Genomic DNA, 17,869 nt, shown 5'->3' with positions numbered 1-17,869 from the left:
CTAAAAATCTTCTTTTCAGGAACTGGGGATATAGCTCAGTTGGTAGAGTGCTTGCCTTGCAAGCACAAGACACTGGGTTCAATCCCCAGCACCGCAAACCAAACAAACAAACAAACTTCTTTTCAGCAAAGGAAACAATAATTTGAAGAGAGACCTTACAGAGTGGAGAAAATCTTTACCACATGCACTTCAGATAGAGCACTAATCTCCAGGATAAAGAACTCAAAACACTTAACACCAAAAAAACAAATAACCCAATCAATAAAGGGCTAAGGAACTGAACAGACACTTCAGAGAAGAAATACAATTGATCAACAAACATGGAAAAAATGTTCAACATCTCTAGCAATTAGAGAAATGCAAATCAAAACTACTCTAAGGTTTCATCTCACTCCCATCAGAATGGCAATTATCAAGAATACAAGCAACAATAAGTGTTGGTGAGGATGTGGGGGGAAAGGTACACTCAAACATTGCTGGTGGGACTTCAGATTGGTGCAACCACTTTGGAAAGCAGTATGGAGATTCCTAAGAACACTTGGAACAGAACCACCATTTAACCCAGCTATCCTACTCCTTGTCATATACCCAAAGGACTTAAAACCAGCATACTACAGTGATGCAGCCACATCAAGGTTTACAGCAGCTCAATTCACCAGAGCAAAACTATGGAACCAACCTAGATGCCCTTCAACAGATGAATGGATAAAGAAAATGTGGTACATTTACACAATGGAATATTATTCAGTCTTAATGAAGAATGAAATTATGGCATTTGCAGGCAAATGGATGGAACTAGAGACTATCATGCTAAGTGAAATAAGCCAATTCCAAAAAACCAAAGGCCGAATGTTTTCTCTGATAAGCAAATGCTGATCCATAGTGGGGAAGAATGTAGGAACTCTGGATTGTACAGAGGGCAATGAGGGGAGGGGTAGGGCAGGTGGGGATGGGAAGGACCTGCATTATTACCCTATGTACATGTGTGAAAAAAAAATTAAAAATATTTATAACTGTCAAAAAGTAATAAAAAAATAAAAGAACTGTTCTGAAATATCACATAGAGGAGGCAATTTTAAGGTCATCCAGCACAGGGCATGGTGGCCCAGGCTATAACCCCAGTGACTCCGGGGTCTGAGGCAGGAGGATTGCAAGTTTGAGGCCAGCCTCAGCAATTTAGCAAGGCCCTAAATAACTTAAATCTCAAAATAAAAAATAAAAAGGGCTGGGAATGTAACTCAGTGGCAAAGTGCCCCTGGGTTCAATCCCCAGTACTAAAATAATTGCGGTGGGTGGTAGCCCACGCCTATACTCCCAGTGGCTCGGGAGGCTGAGGCAGGAGGATCTCAGGTTCAAAGCCAGCCTCAGCAACAACGAGGCGCTAAGCAACTCGGTGAGACCCTAAATAAAATACAAAATGGGGCCGGGGATGTGGCTCGGTGGTCAAGTGTCCCTGAGTTCATTCCCTGGTACCAAACACACACACACACGAAGAAGAAAAAGAAAAGGCAGGAAGGTGGCCAGGAAAATGGCTCTGTGAGCTCTCCACGCATGTGAGGCGGTGATAACGCCGTGTTCTACAGAGCGCAGGGCCTTATCACTGCGCGCGCCTCCCTCCACCAGCTCCAAAGAATAGTGGTGGCTTCGGAAGAAAGCGCGGACTTCAACCTCGGGGGAGCAGGGTTCGCATCCCGGACCACAGTCCGCTGGTAACATCAACAGCATCTCTGCCCCTGAGTTTCCACAGCGCAGAAGCGGGTGCTCATAGGAAGGCGCCCACCGAAGTCCGCCCGAGCCACGCCCATCAGAGCCACGCCCCTTCCGCTACAGGCGCATGCGCCGCTCAGGGGCGCCTTTTACGACGCGTCAGACCCGGCGCTTGGCGGTCGTAGCGCCGCGGAGCGATCCCTGCGCGAGCGGCAGCGGGGCCGAGGGGACGCGCGGGTGGCGGCGTCGCCATGTCGCACGGCCACAGCCACGGCGGAGGCGGCTGTCGCTGCGCCGCCGAACGGGAGGAGCCGCCGGAGCAGCGCGGCCTGGCCTACGGCCTGTACCTGCGCATCGACCTGGAGCGGCTGCAGTGCCTCAACGAGAGCCGCGAGGGCAGCGGCCGCGGCGTCTTCAAGCCGTGGGAGGAGCGGACCGACCGCTCCAAGGTGGGCTGCCCGCGCCGGGGCGGGCGGGGCGGGACCGCGGGGCCTCGGGCTACCGAGCTGCGCCGTCAGCCTCACTCCTGATGCTAAAAATAGCGACAGCCGGGTCGCCAGGCGCGTTCCGGTGCCGATCTCCCGCTTGCCTTTTGGGAGGCGAACAGGGTCGTCATCCCCACTTCGCAGATAGGGAAACTGAGGCCCAGAGTGAAAGCGGGCGCTTTGGCTCTACACAGCCTGACGCTCTGGGCCAAGGCTGTCCGGGTTATCGAGGAGGATGGCCGTGAGGGCGTTTCCCCTTCCGTGTGACCATTGGTCCCAATGGCTGCGTGATCATGTCACCTGGTGAAGACGGGAAAGGGAGACCGTGGGTGTTTCCCATCTAGAGCGCAGGCCCCCTTGAGAGCTGAACCGTTTGAAAGCTATGGACCCTTTCCAGAAAAATGCACATAAGCACCGATCTTTCAATTTGTAATTCAGGAGACTGGGGTCAGGCAGCCTCTAATTGGACGGTCTTTGTCAGAACTCTGTGGATAAGACAAAGTAGCTTCAAATTCAAAGTACTGGAAAACTGAGGAAGGCTGACTGTTTGCATTGCAACCCAGTTTGTAGAACAGGGTGGGAGATGCCTGAAGTCATAGGCTCTCAGCAAATATTTGTTGCTTTCTCCTCCCTCCTCCCCATTCCCTCCAGTTTGTTGAAAGTGATGCAGATGAAGAGCTTCTGTTTAATATTCCGTAAGTATCTCCTTGGTGCCTGCCTCAGGCTAAATAGGCTGTACCCAGTTCTCTTCTCAGATGGATTCATTCGTTGCTTGGGTCAAGAACCCACATTTGTTTGTAGAAATGGGATAAGTTACTGTGGTGGGTTTGAGGAGGAGAGCATCATAGCTCTTTTGATGCAGACTGGAAGCAGTATTTATTGAACAGTAACTGAAAAGTAGATGTGAACTTCTTAGAATTGCAGAATGCCAGAGGTAGACCTGATCTTAGAAGTAATCAAGTACAAGTAAGACAGATGAGTGCACTGAAGCTCAGAAAGGGGAAGGGTCTTGCCCAGGGGTCACAGCTAAGCAGGGATACAATCCCAGGTTGACAACCTTCTCTTTTGCATTCTGGCAGATTTACGGGCAATGTCAAGCTCAAAGGCATCATTATAATGGGAGAGGATGATGACTCACACCCCTCTGAGATGAGACTGTAAGTGACCGGTCACAAAGCTCATAGTTCTATTGTCTTTCTTTGGTAACACTTTATTCCAAGTAATATAATTTTTCTTTATCAGATTTGATATTTTCCCTTTTAAAATATGTTGGGCTCGTTATTTATGTGGGAATACACTTATCTCTTTATTTTTTATTTCTTCATTTTTTGTGGTGCTTGGGATTGAATCCAAGGTCTCACACATGCTAGGTGAGCACTCTACCAATGAGCTACATCCCCAGCCCAGTGACGTTTTTAGATTAAACATCTTTAGGGCCAACAGCTTGTCTCTTTTTCACAGTGCTTCCTGTGGCATCATTCATTCAGAGAGCATTCTATAAATGCCAGTTGTTGATGACTTTGCAGTTTTCTTGGTAACCCAGCTGTAGATCTCAAATGATCTTTATGGACTCCACTCTTGGGATGAGTTTCAAGATGTTCCTTGGTATTTCATGCAGTTGTCTTCTTTGCAGATGTTATGTTGACATGGGATTGCTCTGAGTTTGTGTGCCTTTAGATAGCCAAGTTCTGTGTATCTCTTATGACTCTAGATCTGTTGCCCCCAGAGTTAGTACTCCTTTTTTTTTTTTTTTTTTTGGAACTGGGTTTTGAACTCAGCGGCATTTAACTACTGAACCATACCCCTGACCCTGTTTTGGTATTTTTTTAAGAGACAGGGTTTCATTGAGTTGCTTAGGGCCTCACTAAGTTGCTGAAGTTGACTTTGAATTCACAATCTTGTCTCAGTCTCTGTAATGCTGGGACTATAGGTATGCACCTCCGCACCCAGCTAGTACTCACTTTTAGACGATTTACTTTATTCAAGTGTAGTTTAGAATAGAAAAACTTTTTTTCTGAGTTCTGAGGAACAAATAACAGAAGAACTTTACATTAAAAAGAAAAAAATCATCCAGCTGGACATGATGGTGCATGCCTGTAATTCCAGTAACTCAGAAGGCTGAGGCAGGAGGAACGTAAGTCCCAGAACAGCCTCAGCAACTTAGTGAGACCCTGGCTCAAAATAAAAAATAAAAAGGGCTGGGGATGTAGCTTAGTATTAGAATGCCCCTGAGTTCAATCCCCTGTACCATCTCCCCACCAATTTTTTTTTTTTTCATCCAGACTAGGGATGTAGCCGAGTGATAACTGCCTAGCATGCCTGAGGCCTCAAGTTTGATCTCCAGCACTGTAAGAAAAATAAAAGAAATTTTTTTTAATATGAAAAATTGATCAGTTTATATGGACTTTAGAGAGATTCAATAACTTGCTACCATTTTTTGAATATTAAACCACAAATTTCAAAGCAGATTCGCATATGCAGTCATTTTGAGAAAATAGTATGTTTGAACTGATGCTTTTGGAGACTCAGTTACTGGGGAGATGGGCTGACTTCAGACATCCCTGTTGCTTTGGGTTAAGAGTGGACTCTGAGGTAAACTGGGTTCAAATTCTGGCTGCATACTTCCTAGCTGCTGCAGGACTGGGACATTACTTATCTTCTCTATGCCTCTATTTTCTCATGTAAAATAGGAACAATAATAGTATAACCTCAAGAGGTTGTGGAGATCCAACATGTAAAGAGCTTAGAATAGGTCTGGAACATAGTACAGGCCCAGTTTTGGGTGAGCAGGTACAAGTATTTAATAGTTCTAAGCATACCACATATATAACATTTTTCTGAATCTAAGATATCATTGTAAATGTACCATTATTTTATGTAGACTTTATAAAGAAACAAAATGATTCCTGTCCAACTATGACATGTCATTGACACATCCAAAAGAGTTAAATTAAGAATTTTTTTGGGCCAGGGAGATAGCTCAGTCGGTAGTGTGCTTGCTTTGCAAGCACAAGTCCCTGAGTTCGATCCCCAGCACCACAAAAAAAGAAAAAAAAAAAAAAAAAAAAAAAAAAAAGAATTTTTTTTTGCGGGGGGCGGGTAATCAGGAATTGAACCCAGACACATCTTACCACTCAGTTATATAGTCCTAGTCCTTTTTTTTTTTTAATTTTGAGATGGGGTCCTGTTAAGTTGCAGAGATTGGCCTCAAACTTGAGATCTTCCTGCCTTAGACTCCTGAGTTGCTGGGATTATAGGGGTTTGCCACCATGCCCAGCTAAATTGAGAATCTTAAATCAGAGGTATATGAATACCAAGTATAGATGTTAGATGACATTAAAGAATTATTGTTGCAGGGGGTATGTAGTTCAGTAGTTGAGTGCTTGCCAAGGTGCTCAAGGTCCCAGGTTTGACCCTGAGCACCACAAAAGAAAGAAAAGAAAGAAAAAGAATTGTTAGCTGTGGTTAATTATTAATATTGCTAATTACTGTGAAAGAGTACTTTTAAAAAAAAAAATTATAGTTGTAGATGGACAGAATGCCCTTACTTTGTTTATTTTTCTATGCAGTACTAAGGGTTGAACCCAATGCCTCACACATGTTAGGCAACCGCTCTGCCACTGAGCTACAGCCCCAGCCCTGAATATCTTTGTTTTAAGAAGTCTTTTTTGGAAATACTAAAGTATTTATGGGTTGTATGGGTGAAATGGTATATCTAGGATTGCATTGAAGTATGAAACAAAAGCAAAGTAGGAGTGATAGGCAAAATTGGCATAAATTTGTTGTTCATTATAGTGATGAGTAGTAAGTTTTGGAATTCATTATATTCTGTCTGCTTTTGTGTATGTAATTCTTCATAGTAGAATTTTAAGTTTTAATATATGCAACTCTTAGAATTGATCCCATTTAACCTTCGTATCTACTGTTTGGACTATGTACTGTCACTATCCCAATTTTACAGATGAGGAAACCGAGACACAGAGGTTAAATCACTTGTCCAAAATTACACAGCTGGTAAGTGACAGCCAGCTTTAGACCTAGAAGTCTAGCTCCACAGATACTGCTATTTATTTCTTTTTAATTTTTATTATTATTTTAATTGACACAAAATAATTGTACATATTTATGGAGTACAGTATGATATTTCATATATGTAAACTGTGATGTTCTGGGTGATTGGTAGAACCATCACCTTCAACATTTGTCATTTTCTTTGTGTTGGGAACATTCAAAGTTCTCACTAGGACTGGAAATGTAGTTCAGTAGTAGAGCACTTGTCTAGTGTGCATGAAGCCCTAGGTTCAATCTCCAGCAACCTTACCCTGCCAGTCCCCCCAACCCTAAATATTCTCTGCTAGCTATTTTAAATATACAACTAATTGTCATCAACTACAGCTATCCTGCTGTGTTATTAAGAACATTAGAAGCGTGCACAATGGTACACGCTTGTAATCCCTGCGACTCAGGAGGCTGAGGCAAGAGGATTGCAAGTTCGAGGCCAGCCTCAGCAAATTAGTGAAACCTTGTCTCAAAATAAAAAAATAGAAAAGACTGGGGATATGGCTCAGTGGGACAGTGCTCCTAAGCTCAATCCCTGGTACCAAAACAGACAAAGAATGTTAGCGGTATTCCTCCTGTCTGACTGTATCCCTGTACTGATTAGCCATCCTACCTTCATCCCTCCCTCTTTCACTCTTCCCAGTCTAACCATTCTGCTCTCCACTTCCATGAGGTCAACTTCTTAGCTTCCATATCTTAAGTGAGAACATGCAGTCTTTGCCTTTCATTGCTGTAATTCACTAAGTGGTCTCTGGGCTCATCCACATTGCCACAAATGATAGCATTTCATTCTTTTGATGGCTGATTAAGATTCCATCGTGGTACACACACACATTTTCTTCATCCATTCACCTGCGGGTGGACACCTAGGTTGCTGCCTTACCTTGGCTATTGTGAGTGTTGCTGCAGTGAATGTAGGCGTGGGGCCGTCTTATTCACATACTGATTCTGCTCCTTTTGTTATAAGCCCCGTAATGGAATCGCTGGATCTTGTGGTGGTTCTGTGTCCAGAAGGCTGTTCATGCTGTTTTCCGTAATACAAGCAGTGTGCAGGAGTTCCCCTTTCTTTGCCTCCTTATCAGCCTTTTTTTTTCTGGATTTTTTTCTTTTTTTCTTTTCTTTTTTTTTTTTTTTTGGGTGCTAGGGATCGAACCCAGGGCCTTGTGCTTACAAGGCAAGCACTCTACCGACTGAGCTATCTCCCCAGCCCCTTTTCTGGATTTTTGATAATAGCCATCCTAATGGAAGTGAGTTGTTATCTCGTGGTTTTGATTTCCATTTTCCTGGTAAGTAGTAATTCTGAGCATTTTTTCGTGTATTTGTTGGCCCTTTATCTTCTTTTGAGAAACTCTATTCAGACCTTTTGCCCACCCCCGCTTTTTTTTCAGTACTTGGGATTGAACGGGGGGGCGGGGGGGGGTGTTGCTCTACCACTGAGCTACATTCCCAGCCTTTATTCTTTATTTTGAAATAGCATCTCACTGAGTTGCCCAGACTGGCCTCAGTTTTGATCCTTCTGCCTCAGCCTCTCAAGTACCTAGGATTTCAGGCATGTACTACCAAACCCAGCTCAATTGCCTTTTTAAAAATTGGATTATTGTATCTTTGCTATTGGGTTGTTCCATATGTATTCTTGCCATTAATCCCTTGTCAGATGAATAGTTCACAAATATTTTCTGCAGTTCTATAGGTTAAGATACCTTCTTTCTTTTTGCTTCCAGTGCTGGAGATTAACCAGGCCTCTGGTATGCTAGGCAAGCACTCTACCTCTGAGCTACACCCCCAGCCTGAGACACTGCTTTTAACTGCAGAGCTACAGTTCCTCTCATAATGCTGCTCATAAATGTTCATTATTATTATTATTCTGCTGTGCATCATCCTTAGAAACACTTTGAAGCAAACATTTGCTTTTTAAAATTATATGCATTTTGCTGCCGCTAAAATCTAGGCCCCTCCTTTGTAGGTGTGTTAATAAAAACACCCTGGTGTTGGTTGGTATATGTGACTTAGGCCTGCAGAATGTGTGGATTATAGATACTGCTGTTACTTAGATTTTGCTTTGAAAAATATTTTCTTTATTAGCAGTGATACCTTGACTTGCCAAAAACTTTTGCAAGTTTGCATGCATTTGTGCTCTTTCGAATCGGAAATCCCTAAATTGTATTATTTTTAGAACTGCAAGATGATTGAGTATATGGGGTAATTTTTGGAAACAAAAAATGCTTGAGTGTTGGGTTACCTGATCTTATCTCTTAACTGTTTAATATGCTTATGCCAAAGTGTGTCTTTTTTCCCATGAGTAGGCTGTTTTATTCCACATCCTCAGCTTGGTATGAATGTGCTGACTGGCTTATTTTCTCCATGCATTTGCTGCATGTGACCTAGTTTGAGCCACCTCTTTGTGTATCGCTTCTCATGTGATCTTAGCCCACTCAAAGATGCCACTGGATCATGTTGCAGTTCTCAGCTCTTTTCTTCCCTCACCTTTCTCTTTCCTTTTTTAAAGAGACAGGTATCTCACTATCTTGCCTAGGCTGTCCCTGAACCCCTAGGCTCTCATGAATCCTCCTGCCTCAGCCTCCTGAATAACTGGGACTACTGGTGTCACTACTGTTTCTTGTTGGTTTAAGGATATTTATGCCTAAATGCCAGTAAAATGCCATTTCCAAAATTTCACTGCAAATTTTGATCTTTAGATGGAAGAAGTGAAGCCAGTTGAGCAGTCAGTGGGAAGCTTTTTAAAACTGAAAAATGTGATAATGTACATTTCTTCATGTTTTTTTCCCCTCTATCCTTTCCTAGGTACAAGAACATTCCACAGATGTCATTTGATGATACAGAAAGAGAGCCAGATCAGACCTTTAGCCTGAACCGGGATCTTACAGGAGAATTAGAATATGCTACAAAGTAAGCATGGGACCTGTCTTCCACAGCTGCTGAGGAATAGCAGCACATCCTCATTTGCAGTGAGCATATCCTCATATGCAGAAGTGTGTACAGAGCTCGCCATTTATCTTTGGCCACTCTCTTGCCCTGTTAGCATAAGAAATGAGTTAAAAAAGTGGAGGAAGCATCTTGATCCTTGGCTTGGTCAATTTTTGGCAGAAAATCAGTGTAAACCACAGACTTGTTAACTTATAAGCCATTGGCTGATCTGTATGAGCTCCTAAGATAGTCTTAGGAAACATTTTTCAGTTTCTTTGCATAGTGGGCTTTTAGCAGGCTCTCTTAGTTTTCTTTCCCCTATGGATTAGATCAACACGAAGCATACTTCAGAACCCCTGCTCAGTTATACAGGATTTATCGTTCCTTTTCCTGGAGGGGAGGAGCCGTGTTTGTTTATCTTTGTGTCTCTACTGCCTTGGACAGGATCTGGCACATGGCTCAGGAAATATTCATTGAATGAATTGCTTGTCCAAAGGAGAAAAATGAGAAGGAAGAACCCAAGAGTGATCGCTGACATTTGCCTGGGTTTTACCACACTTTGGAGCTGAACTGTTGTGTCCTGGTTGTGAGATGCTCACTGGACAGTAACCTGTGTCTTCTCGTCTTTCTCTTTTTCATCCTCTAGAATTTCCCGTTTTTCAAATGTCTATCATCTCTCGATTCATATTTCAAAAAATTTTGGAGCAGATACCACAAAGGTCTTTTATATTGGCCTGAGAGGAGAATGGACTGAGGTAAGAGGGGGTTGATAAAAACATCAGAGTGGGGGCTTTAAGGGAGGGGAAAGAGCAAATGAGGCAATTTTTCTTGGTTTGTTCATTATAAACTCTTCCCATTTGACTGACTACAGTATTTTAAAAATTGAAATTATTTTAATTCACAGTTTTTCACTTTCAAATATTTTCCTTCAGCAGTTTCAGCAGGGGGCTGGAAATGTAGCTCAGCCAGCGCATGCTTAGCATGCTCGAGGCCCTTGGTTCCATTCCCACACCAGATAAAAACAAAAAGCATTCTTGATAATCTTTCTTGTTCTAAGCACCAGAGATAAGATAATAAATAAAATAGACAAGCTCCTATTCTCCCAATGCCCCCATTACAGAGTAGGGAATGGATCTCAGTTGCAAGTGAATCCTTAATAATGATCGTTGCAGATTTCTCAAGATAAAAAAGAGGAGAGGAGCTTTGAGACATGTGCTAGAAAGGAGACTGACTGCAGACTTCAATTCCTTAATGGCCCACTGACCCAGCATTCCATTTTCTTGCAGCTTCGCCGACATGAGGTGACCATCTGCAATTATGAAGCATCAGCCAACCCGGCAGATCACCGGGTCCATCAGGTTACCCCACAGACACACTTCATTTCCTAAGGGTTGGCCCAGGCTCCCACAGATGCGCTGTCAGTGAAGACGTACCACCTATTGGGAAGGACAGAGATGAGGCCCCAGTGAGAGTTGGTTGCCACAGCCTCTGCTGAGTTTTCTCTTTGGGGTTTGCTGCAGAAACCCGGCCTATGGAAGATACCACACCACTGGGAGGGTTGTGTGGGTGCTGAGGGACAATCGTGGTTCTCTAGGGCACTGCAGAAGTTGGATCTTAGGTTGGGTGGCATCTGGCTGTCATGGATAATGCTTGCTTTTCCCATTGATGTGGCCATGGGATCCCAAGTGTCTTGTTGCTTTGTGGCAGGATTTTTATGTGATTTGTTTGTTTGTTTTTTTAAATGGAAACTTCCTGAGTTTCAGGAAACCTGAAACTTCAGGATTTTGTTTGTATGAGCTATCGGGGGTCTCCAACTAGAAACACTTGTCCCTGCTTGTTCCTTCTCCCTGTTACTCAGCATTCTTGTCAAGTTGCCCAGCTTAGAGTTGTCTGTCACGCACAGTGTCCCGTGGTTATACCTTTGAAGGCAGGAGTCTCCTGATGATGTGTGATAGCTTGTGGGGAAGGTCTTTCCCACTGCCTAGCTAAGCAATCTGGGGAGAGCACGGGAATCATTTATGTTTATGGGTAACCTACTGGGGGTAAGATTGAGACTTAGTTAAGATTCCCCTTGGAACCTCCTTAATGTTTTATTAGCTTCTAACTTGTGTTGTAAGCCCAATGCCAGAATTTGGAGATCTCGAGTTCTTCTGTTCATGGCGTTTATTCACTGTGACTAATAAGCTTCCTAATAAATCCTTGCCAGACATAACGTTTGTATTTTCTTTTGAATTTTAGGTAGTACTGATGAATTTTTAATTTTACTGGAAACTGTATTGAACTCTGAAATTTTTATTTTGATCAGGGAGATCATAGTGCCACAATTAAGACTAAATCGGTTTCTCCTGGAAAAGTTGAGCTTAATTCTGTATGATACGGTAAAAGCCCTCCAGTACCCACATTTGTAAAGAGAAAGGTGGAGTTAAAGACGATATTCCATTTCTCATGAAGGGAAATAACCTGTAGAGTGACATTTACAAAAACAAGGGAGGAGGGGGAAAAGGAGGACAGATCCTGGAGCACATCAGAAAAATAAGGATAAGGAAAGGAACCAGAGACTTTGCACTTAACATCTGAAGTCATTTAAGTATTTGAAAAGGGGATTTGAGGCTGTCAGTATACTCTTGCCTGTAGAAAGCAGGAGCAGTTGATAAGGGGAACTAGCGTTGAATCTGATTCTCTTGAGAGGAAGCATTGGCCTGTGCTGTTGTCAGGAGGATCTAGCTACTTTCTTCAGCCTGTCCTCTGGAGTCTGCCATCCCAAGCCTTGTCCATCCTGGAGATTCTGAAATGCAGCCTGAAATCAACTATGATCCAAGTGCAGTTCTTGGTGCACCAAGAGTCCTACCCACTCCTCAGCCACAACCTCTTTCTTTCAGTTGAATCATTTTGAGGATTAAAAGAAGGGCTATGTTTTAATTTGGACTAACGGGCAATGGAAAGTTAGAAATCTCAGAGCACGCTAGCCCTTCAGGGTTCCACTAACTAAAGCACAAATCACAGGTAGCCCCTGGGATGGGCTTTTAAGTTTAAACTTCACTCTGAAGAATTTGCTGAAAATGCCATGGCTTTGGGCGATTGAAGATGCAGGAAGAATTTCGTTTTTCGTAAGTAGACCCAGCAGAGATTCTCTTGCGGGGGAAGCCATATTTTCTCTCATTTTTGTGTTCTCTTGTGACATCCAGTCCTGGGTCTTTGGTTTACTGTGGTTCCCCCAGTTTTCCTGCCCAGAAGTTTTGTGTTTTAGGTTCCAACTCCATGACCTGAGTACTCAAAACCAAACTGCCTCTTGGCTTGGAGAAAGGTGCTTTTTGAACTTCCAGTTTGTACTGTTTTGTTTCAGTTAAAAGAAAACAGAAAAATAGTGCAGGTTAAGCTGGGAGAATGAGTCCTCAGCTGCCGAGGGACAAGTGTGACCCAACTTGCAGGTTTCCACGCTGGGGGCATGGGGGCATGATCCTTCGCCCCAGCTTGCCCCCCGGGCTTTTTTCCCTGATATCTATTTCCACTTTATTAGCGTAAAGGCGACTCACTGGTGACCAAATGAAGCCCTTTTGTTCCTGGTTCATTTGATGGTGACATGCACCCTGCATGGCATTGCTTGTCCAGGACGGTGCTAAGATAACATTGCTTGATGCCTTTCCAGCTATCCTGATATGGCCTGCATATTTTCTCAGGGTACTTTTTAGAGTGATTAAGGCCTCGCACCGGGACTTCACAGTGTATAAAGCATGTTCACACGACCTCATTTGAGCCTGTGAAGTAGGCAGGGTGGTTATTAACACCATTTTATAGTTCAGGAAGCAGGTCAAGAAAGGCAGACTTAGAGTAATCTCAAGGTGTAAGATAAGACCGGAGGACTAGTGACCTCAGGCCTTTTCGGCCATCCCGGGAGAAGAGGTGAGGAAGCACAGGTCGTCAGACCTCAAGCAGGACGCGAGGCCGGCGGGCGGAAGCATGCTGTAGGCAGGCTGGCTGCTGAGTGAGGGTGAGGGCGCGCTCGCCCGGCGGGAGCCCGCTCCGCGAGGCGACGGGGAGCTCGTGAGCTCCGCTGTAGTAACAGCCCACAAGTGCGTCTCACCACGTTGTGTCCCTAACACACACAAAACTATCGAAAGCCCACAACGGGGCCGGGCGCCCAGGGCGCAGGAGTGCGCCGCGTGCAGGTGGGCAGGCGGCCGGCTTCACGCCGGCGAAGTGCGAGGCGCCGGTGGCAGGGCGTCCTCCGGGGCCGCGGGCGGGACGCGGGGCAACATGGCAGCCCCGAGCCGGGAGCCGGCCCCGCTTCCGGGTTCCGTACCGCCGGCCAGGCCACTTCCGGCAGCGCGATGGCTGGGTTCCCGGGACCCGAACGGAAGTTCCGGCGGGGGCGGCCGAGGGGGAAGAGTGTCTGTGCGGGAGAAAGGGGAGAATCGCCCGAGCGGTCTCGCACGCCCCGGGAGAGAGGTGCCGGGCCGGGGCCGGGGCCGGGGCACGGGGCGCGGCGGGCGGGGTGGCCGGGCGCGGGAGGAGGCGCGGCCCGAGCGCTGGGGGCGGGGGCGCGGCGCCGGGCGCTGTCCAGTCCTGGGGACTTTGGGAGTGCCCCGCGGCCGGGCGAGGGGCTGCCCGGCGCGCCGAGAGGACTTCGCGGTCGGAAGTGGCGGTGCCGCTGAGGGGCAGGAGCTTCCCAGGGTCAGAGGTAGAAAGCCCCTTTGTGGGCAGGTGAGAGTCCTGGGTCCAGGTAGAAAACGTCACCGTGGGGAGGCGGCGACCCTTGGCAGAACAGAAGTTCCCATGGTGGGTAGTGGGAGACCCCGGGTCTAACTGGGGTTGGAGGGAGACCCAGGTCAAGGGGGAAGACACCCTTCGGATAGGGGGAACCGGGGCGGGAGGAGGGAGTCCCCAGAGCGAAGAAGATGGGGAAGCCTAGCTTAGGGCGGAGGTGCATTCCCGGGTGGGAAGAGGGGCCCTGGGGTCAGAGGTGCAAGATCCCCTGTGATCTTCCTGCTGTGGGGAGGGCAGTCGGGGGTCAGCTGGAGGTGGGAGCCAGTGGGGAGTGCTGGGCGCCCTGTAAAAGGGAGGCATTTGGAGGTAGGTAGCGGAAGCTTCCGGAGTTTGGAGGATGCTAAGGACGGGGAGGGGCCAGCCAGCCTGACATTCTTTTGTGTGTTTGGGAGTCCCAGAACCTGTTCAGCTGGGGCCCCATTTGGAGTCAGTGGCAGCAGCAGCAGCAGCAGGTAGCCCCACTCAGCCGGGTGTGGAGGACCAGTTGAGGGTGGGTGGCACTCAGGAGTCCTTATGCTTTCAGAGGACATGGGCAACTCCTGGGGCTCTGGGAATGATGAGCCAGAAACTGCTGTGAAGCTGGCTGGGGGGCTGGGAGGGAGGAGGGAGAAGATGGGAGGAGGGCAGGGGCTAGGAGCATATTTCTCTGGCATTTTTCTCCCCTTCATTTCCCAGTAGGGATGGTGTTGGGGAGGAGGGGACCCAGGGACCCTAGAGAAGGGGCGACTGGAGGCGAGAGAGGAGAGAGCACTGAGGAACTTGGGGGGTGGTCAGCAGGGCTTGCCCTGCCTCCCTTCTCCTCCACCTCCAGCCCCTGTGCACTGCCCCTGCTCATCTCCAGCAAGCTCAGGCTCTGGAGTTGGGTCAGAACCAGGGACAGAGTTCTGGGCCACTGGGGAGACTGCCTGTGCTTTTCAGCCCTGGAACTTCCTACCCTCTTGCCCTGGGACTTCTTGCCTGCCTTTTCTCTCTGTCCAGCACAGAACCTGGGGCTGTGCGGGGGCTGTGGCATGGGTGGCACCCCTTGAGTCAGAAGGCTGCCCCCGGCCAGCTCGCTCTTGACTGCGCCCCTCATGTGTTCAGGCCCAGCCTGCAGGGAGCCCTGCGGTGTATGTGTGGTAACACCATGTCTGTGCCCCTGCTCACCGACGCTGCTACTGTGTCTGGAGCTGAGCGGGAAACGGCTGCGGTAAGGGGCCCTTCACCCTTGGCAGCATCCCCCCATCTGCCAGACCTAGTGGGGACAGCTGGGGAGCTGGCTGGAGGGGGTGTGGGAAACATGGAGGTGGCAGTGCTGGGAAGGGAGTGGGCTGAAGCCAGGAGGCTCAGGGTTAATAGCCTGTTGGCTGCCACCTGTTTCCCCCGTCCTTGCCTGTGGGAGGGGTGGGCCCACGCTGGGGGACCTGGAAGGGGCCCTCCTCATGGTCCCATCTCTGATTTTCTAGGTTATTTTTTTACATGGACTTGGAGACACAGGGTGAGTGAGCTGGTGGGGGCATTCCTTGCGGAGGTGGGCGGGCGGCAGGCTGGAGGCCCCCCTGCATCGGAGCCTCCTCTCCCTTCCCTCCTACAGGCACAGCTGGGCTGACGCCCTCTCCACCATCCGGCTCCCTCACGTCAAATACATCTGTCCCCATGCGTGAGTGTCACCCCAGCAAGGGAGAGTGAGCGGGATGGTCCTGTAGGGGGATCATGCAGGGTGGGCATGACCCTGTGGTCCCAGGCCTGTTCGCAGCTGTCGTTTGTGTCCTGGGGTTGGGGCTCAGAGCAGGCAGCAGCGCCTTGTTAGCTTTAGCTCTTGGGGAGCCCCCGGGAATGGATCTAGCACCAGCCCCCAGCCCTAGGACCTCCTGGACCTCCTAGAACCAGGGCCTCCCATGCCCCTGCCCCAAGTACTCACCCACCGAGCTGGAGCCCCGGGAACACCGAGCGCTGGGCTCTGCTGCTCCATCGCTACTGCTGATGCCCCAACCACAGCCTCCAGCCCCACGTGGCAGGTTGCCTGGCAACACCTTAAACACAGGCCCTGCCTGCTGGGAGGGGCCCCCAGGGGCTGCTCTGTCCCCCTCCCGGGTCCTCTGCTGTGGCTTCCTTACCCCCCTGAGCATGACACCTTTCTGGTTCTCCTTCTCAGGCCTAGGATCCCTGTGACACTCAACATGAAGATGGTGATGCCCTCCTGGTGAGTGTGGGACTTGGGGCACAGGAACCAGGGAACTGTGGGGGGCTGGCCAGCACAGCTGCCCACTCCTCTGCTCCCCTAGGTTTGACCTGATGGGGCTGAGTCCAGATGCTCCAGAGGATGAGGCTGGCATCAAGAAGGCTGCAGAGAACAGTAAGGCCCCAGCCCCTTCTCAGCACCCGCTTCCCTGTCCCCAGAAAGTGCTGGACGGTACCTGCCTGCCTCCCTTGGGGTCCTCCCAGCAGCTTCCCCCAGCCAATCACGCCCCTCCCCCCAGTCAAGGCCTTGATTGAGCATGAGATGAAGAACGGGATTCCCGCCAATCGGATCGTCCTGGGGGGCTTTTCACAGGTGAGTGGGCAGAGAGGGTAGGGGCTGGGTGGGTGAGCTGTGCCTTCATGACTCATTCTCTCTTCCCCCCAGGGCGGGGCCCTGTCCCTGTACACGGCCCTCACCTGCCCCCACCCACTGGCTGGCATCGTGGCATTGAGCTGCTGGCTGCCTCTGCACCGGAACTTCCCCCAGGTCAGTGTTCCCACAGACCCTCTCCTGCCTCGGGGTGTCCTTGAGGCTTGGGCATGGTGCCGCATGCTGGTTTGCCCTGAGCTCGGTCTGGCCCACAGGCAGCCAACGGCAGTGCCAAGGACCTGGCCATCCTCCAGTGCCATGGGGAACTAGACCCCATGGTCCCCGTACGGTTTGGGGCCCTGACAGCTGAGAAGCTCCGGTCGGTTGTCACACCTGCCAGGGTCCAATTCAAGACATACCCAGGAGTCATGCACAGCTCCTGTCCTCAGGTCAGTGGGGGGCTTCCCACTCCCACCTCGCTCCCTCCTCCCTCCAGCGGGAGCCTCAATCCCCCCTCACCCCCAGGAGATGGCTGCCGTGAAGGAATTTCTTGAGAAGCTGCTGCCTCCAGTCTAATCAGAGTTTGGCTCCCAGCACAGTCCCCCAGCTAACAGGGGACCCAGCAAGCAAGCGTGGCACCATCTTGGATCTGAGCCGGTCGAGCCCGTTCCCTCCCTCCTGCCCTGTCCTCATCCCACAGGCCTCTGGGGCAGGCGACTGAGGCCTGGCCAGGCCTTCCTGGCCTTGGCCGCTTGGCTGTCTGCAGTAGGGTGGGCTGCCTCCTTACCCCACCTCCCTGAAGGCGGCCCCCCAGCAGCAGTGTTGGAGGGAAGTAGGCAGCAGGAGAAAGGGCCCAGCTGCTGACCCACTCACTCAGGACCTCATCACTAGCCCCGCTTTGGGCCCCCTCCTGTGACCTCAGGGTTTGGCCCGTGGGGCCCTCGCAGGCCCCACCCCAACAATTCTGCCCGGATAATCCCGTGTCTCTCCCGCCTCACTGCAGCTGCTTCTCAATCATGAATGTGTCCGTGGCCCGGGTCCCTTGCTGCTGTGCTGCCTGCCCCTGGCAGGAGTGTCGGTGAGGAGGTGGAGGCTTCGGGGGCCTCCCCAGCCATCCCCCGACACGGGGGCTGGGCCCTGCCTCCTGTTACCCTCCTCCCTCGCAGGCCTGGAGCCCGCAGGGCTGGACTGAGGCTCAAGGTCTCCCCTGGCTCTCACCCTCACTGTGTCCCCACTTTAGGGCCAGGGAGGTGGTGGGGAGGAGTCGTGTCTTGTCTTCTGTCTCCATGTGGTTTTGGGTGTTTTTCTTGTTGTGCCCTGGATTCCAATAAAATTAAATTGCTTCCTCAGCTCTTGGTCCTGCCTGATTCGATTCGAGGGGTGCAGAGTGACCATCTGC

General features: G+C 49.2%; 2 protein-coding genes across 3 annotated transcripts; both read left to right on the top strand.

The window, feature by feature from the left end:
- Positions 1-1,848: 1,848 nt before the first annotated feature.
- Pithd1 (PITH domain containing 1) lies at positions 1,849-11,382 on the top strand. The gene is made up of 6 exons (XM_047553942.1): positions 1,849-2,156; positions 2,844-2,887; positions 3,272-3,349; positions 9,054-9,158; positions 9,823-9,931; positions 10,463-11,382. Exons 1-6 carry the CDS (start codon positions 1,959-1,961, stop codon positions 10,562-10,564), a joined length of 636 nt encoding a protein of 211 aa, XP_047409898.1. The 5' UTR covers positions 1,849-1,958; the 3' UTR covers positions 10,565-11,382.
- A 2,132-nt stretch (positions 11,383-13,514) lies between these two features.
- Lypla2 (lysophospholipase 2) lies at positions 13,515-17,819 on the top strand. 2 transcript variants are annotated; one of them, XM_047553929.1, is made up of 10 exons: positions 13,515-13,622; positions 15,024-15,129; positions 15,386-15,417; positions 15,514-15,579; positions 16,075-16,122; positions 16,205-16,275; positions 16,400-16,473; positions 16,546-16,647; positions 16,746-16,919; positions 16,996-17,819. In XM_047553929.1, exons 2-10 carry the CDS (start codon positions 15,052-15,054, stop codon positions 17,044-17,046), a joined length of 696 nt encoding a protein of 231 aa, XP_047409885.1. In that variant the 5' UTR covers positions 13,515-13,622; positions 15,024-15,051; the 3' UTR covers positions 17,047-17,819. The 2 variants fall into 2 exon arrangements, with proteins under 2 accessions (XP_047409885.1, XP_047409890.1); XM_047553934.1 differs by lacking the exon at positions 13,515-13,622 and adding an exon at positions 13,775-13,952.
- Positions 17,820-17,869: the final 50 nt, after the last annotated feature.

This window comes from Sciurus carolinensis, chromosome 1 (assembly GCF_902686445.1).
Source record: "Sciurus carolinensis chromosome 1, mSciCar1.2, whole genome shotgun sequence".
NCBI lineage: Eukaryota > Metazoa > Chordata > Mammalia > Rodentia > Sciuridae > Sciurus > Sciurus carolinensis.
Note: the sequence above shows the minus strand (reverse complement) of the source record. Positions and strands in the feature narration are given on the sequence as shown.

Excerpts from the sequence above, each read along its gene's own strand:
- Pithd1 (XM_047553942.1), top strand. The coding sequence starts at position 1,959 with ATGTCGCACGGCCACAGCCACGGCGGAGGCGGCTGTCGCTGCGCCGCC. Across the intron at positions 3,350-9,053 it reads CACCCCTCTGAGATGAGACT|GTACAAGAACATTCCACAGA; the intron begins GTAAGTGACCGG and ends ATCCTTTCCTAG. Across the intron at positions 9,932-10,462 it reads TGAGAGGAGAATGGACTGAG|CTTCGCCGACATGAGGTGAC; the intron begins GTAAGAGGGGGT and ends ATTTTCTTGCAG.
- Lypla2 (XM_047553929.1), top strand. The coding sequence starts at position 15,052 with ATGTGTGGTAACACCATGTCTGTGCCCCTGCTCACCGACGCTGCTACT. Across the intron at positions 16,474-16,545 it reads TCCTGGGGGGCTTTTCACAG|GGCGGGGCCCTGTCCCTGTA; the intron begins GTGAGTGGGCAG and ends TCTTCCCCCCAG. Across the intron at positions 16,920-16,995 it reads TGCACAGCTCCTGTCCTCAG|GAGATGGCTGCCGTGAAGGA; the intron begins GTCAGTGGGGGG and ends CCTCACCCCCAG.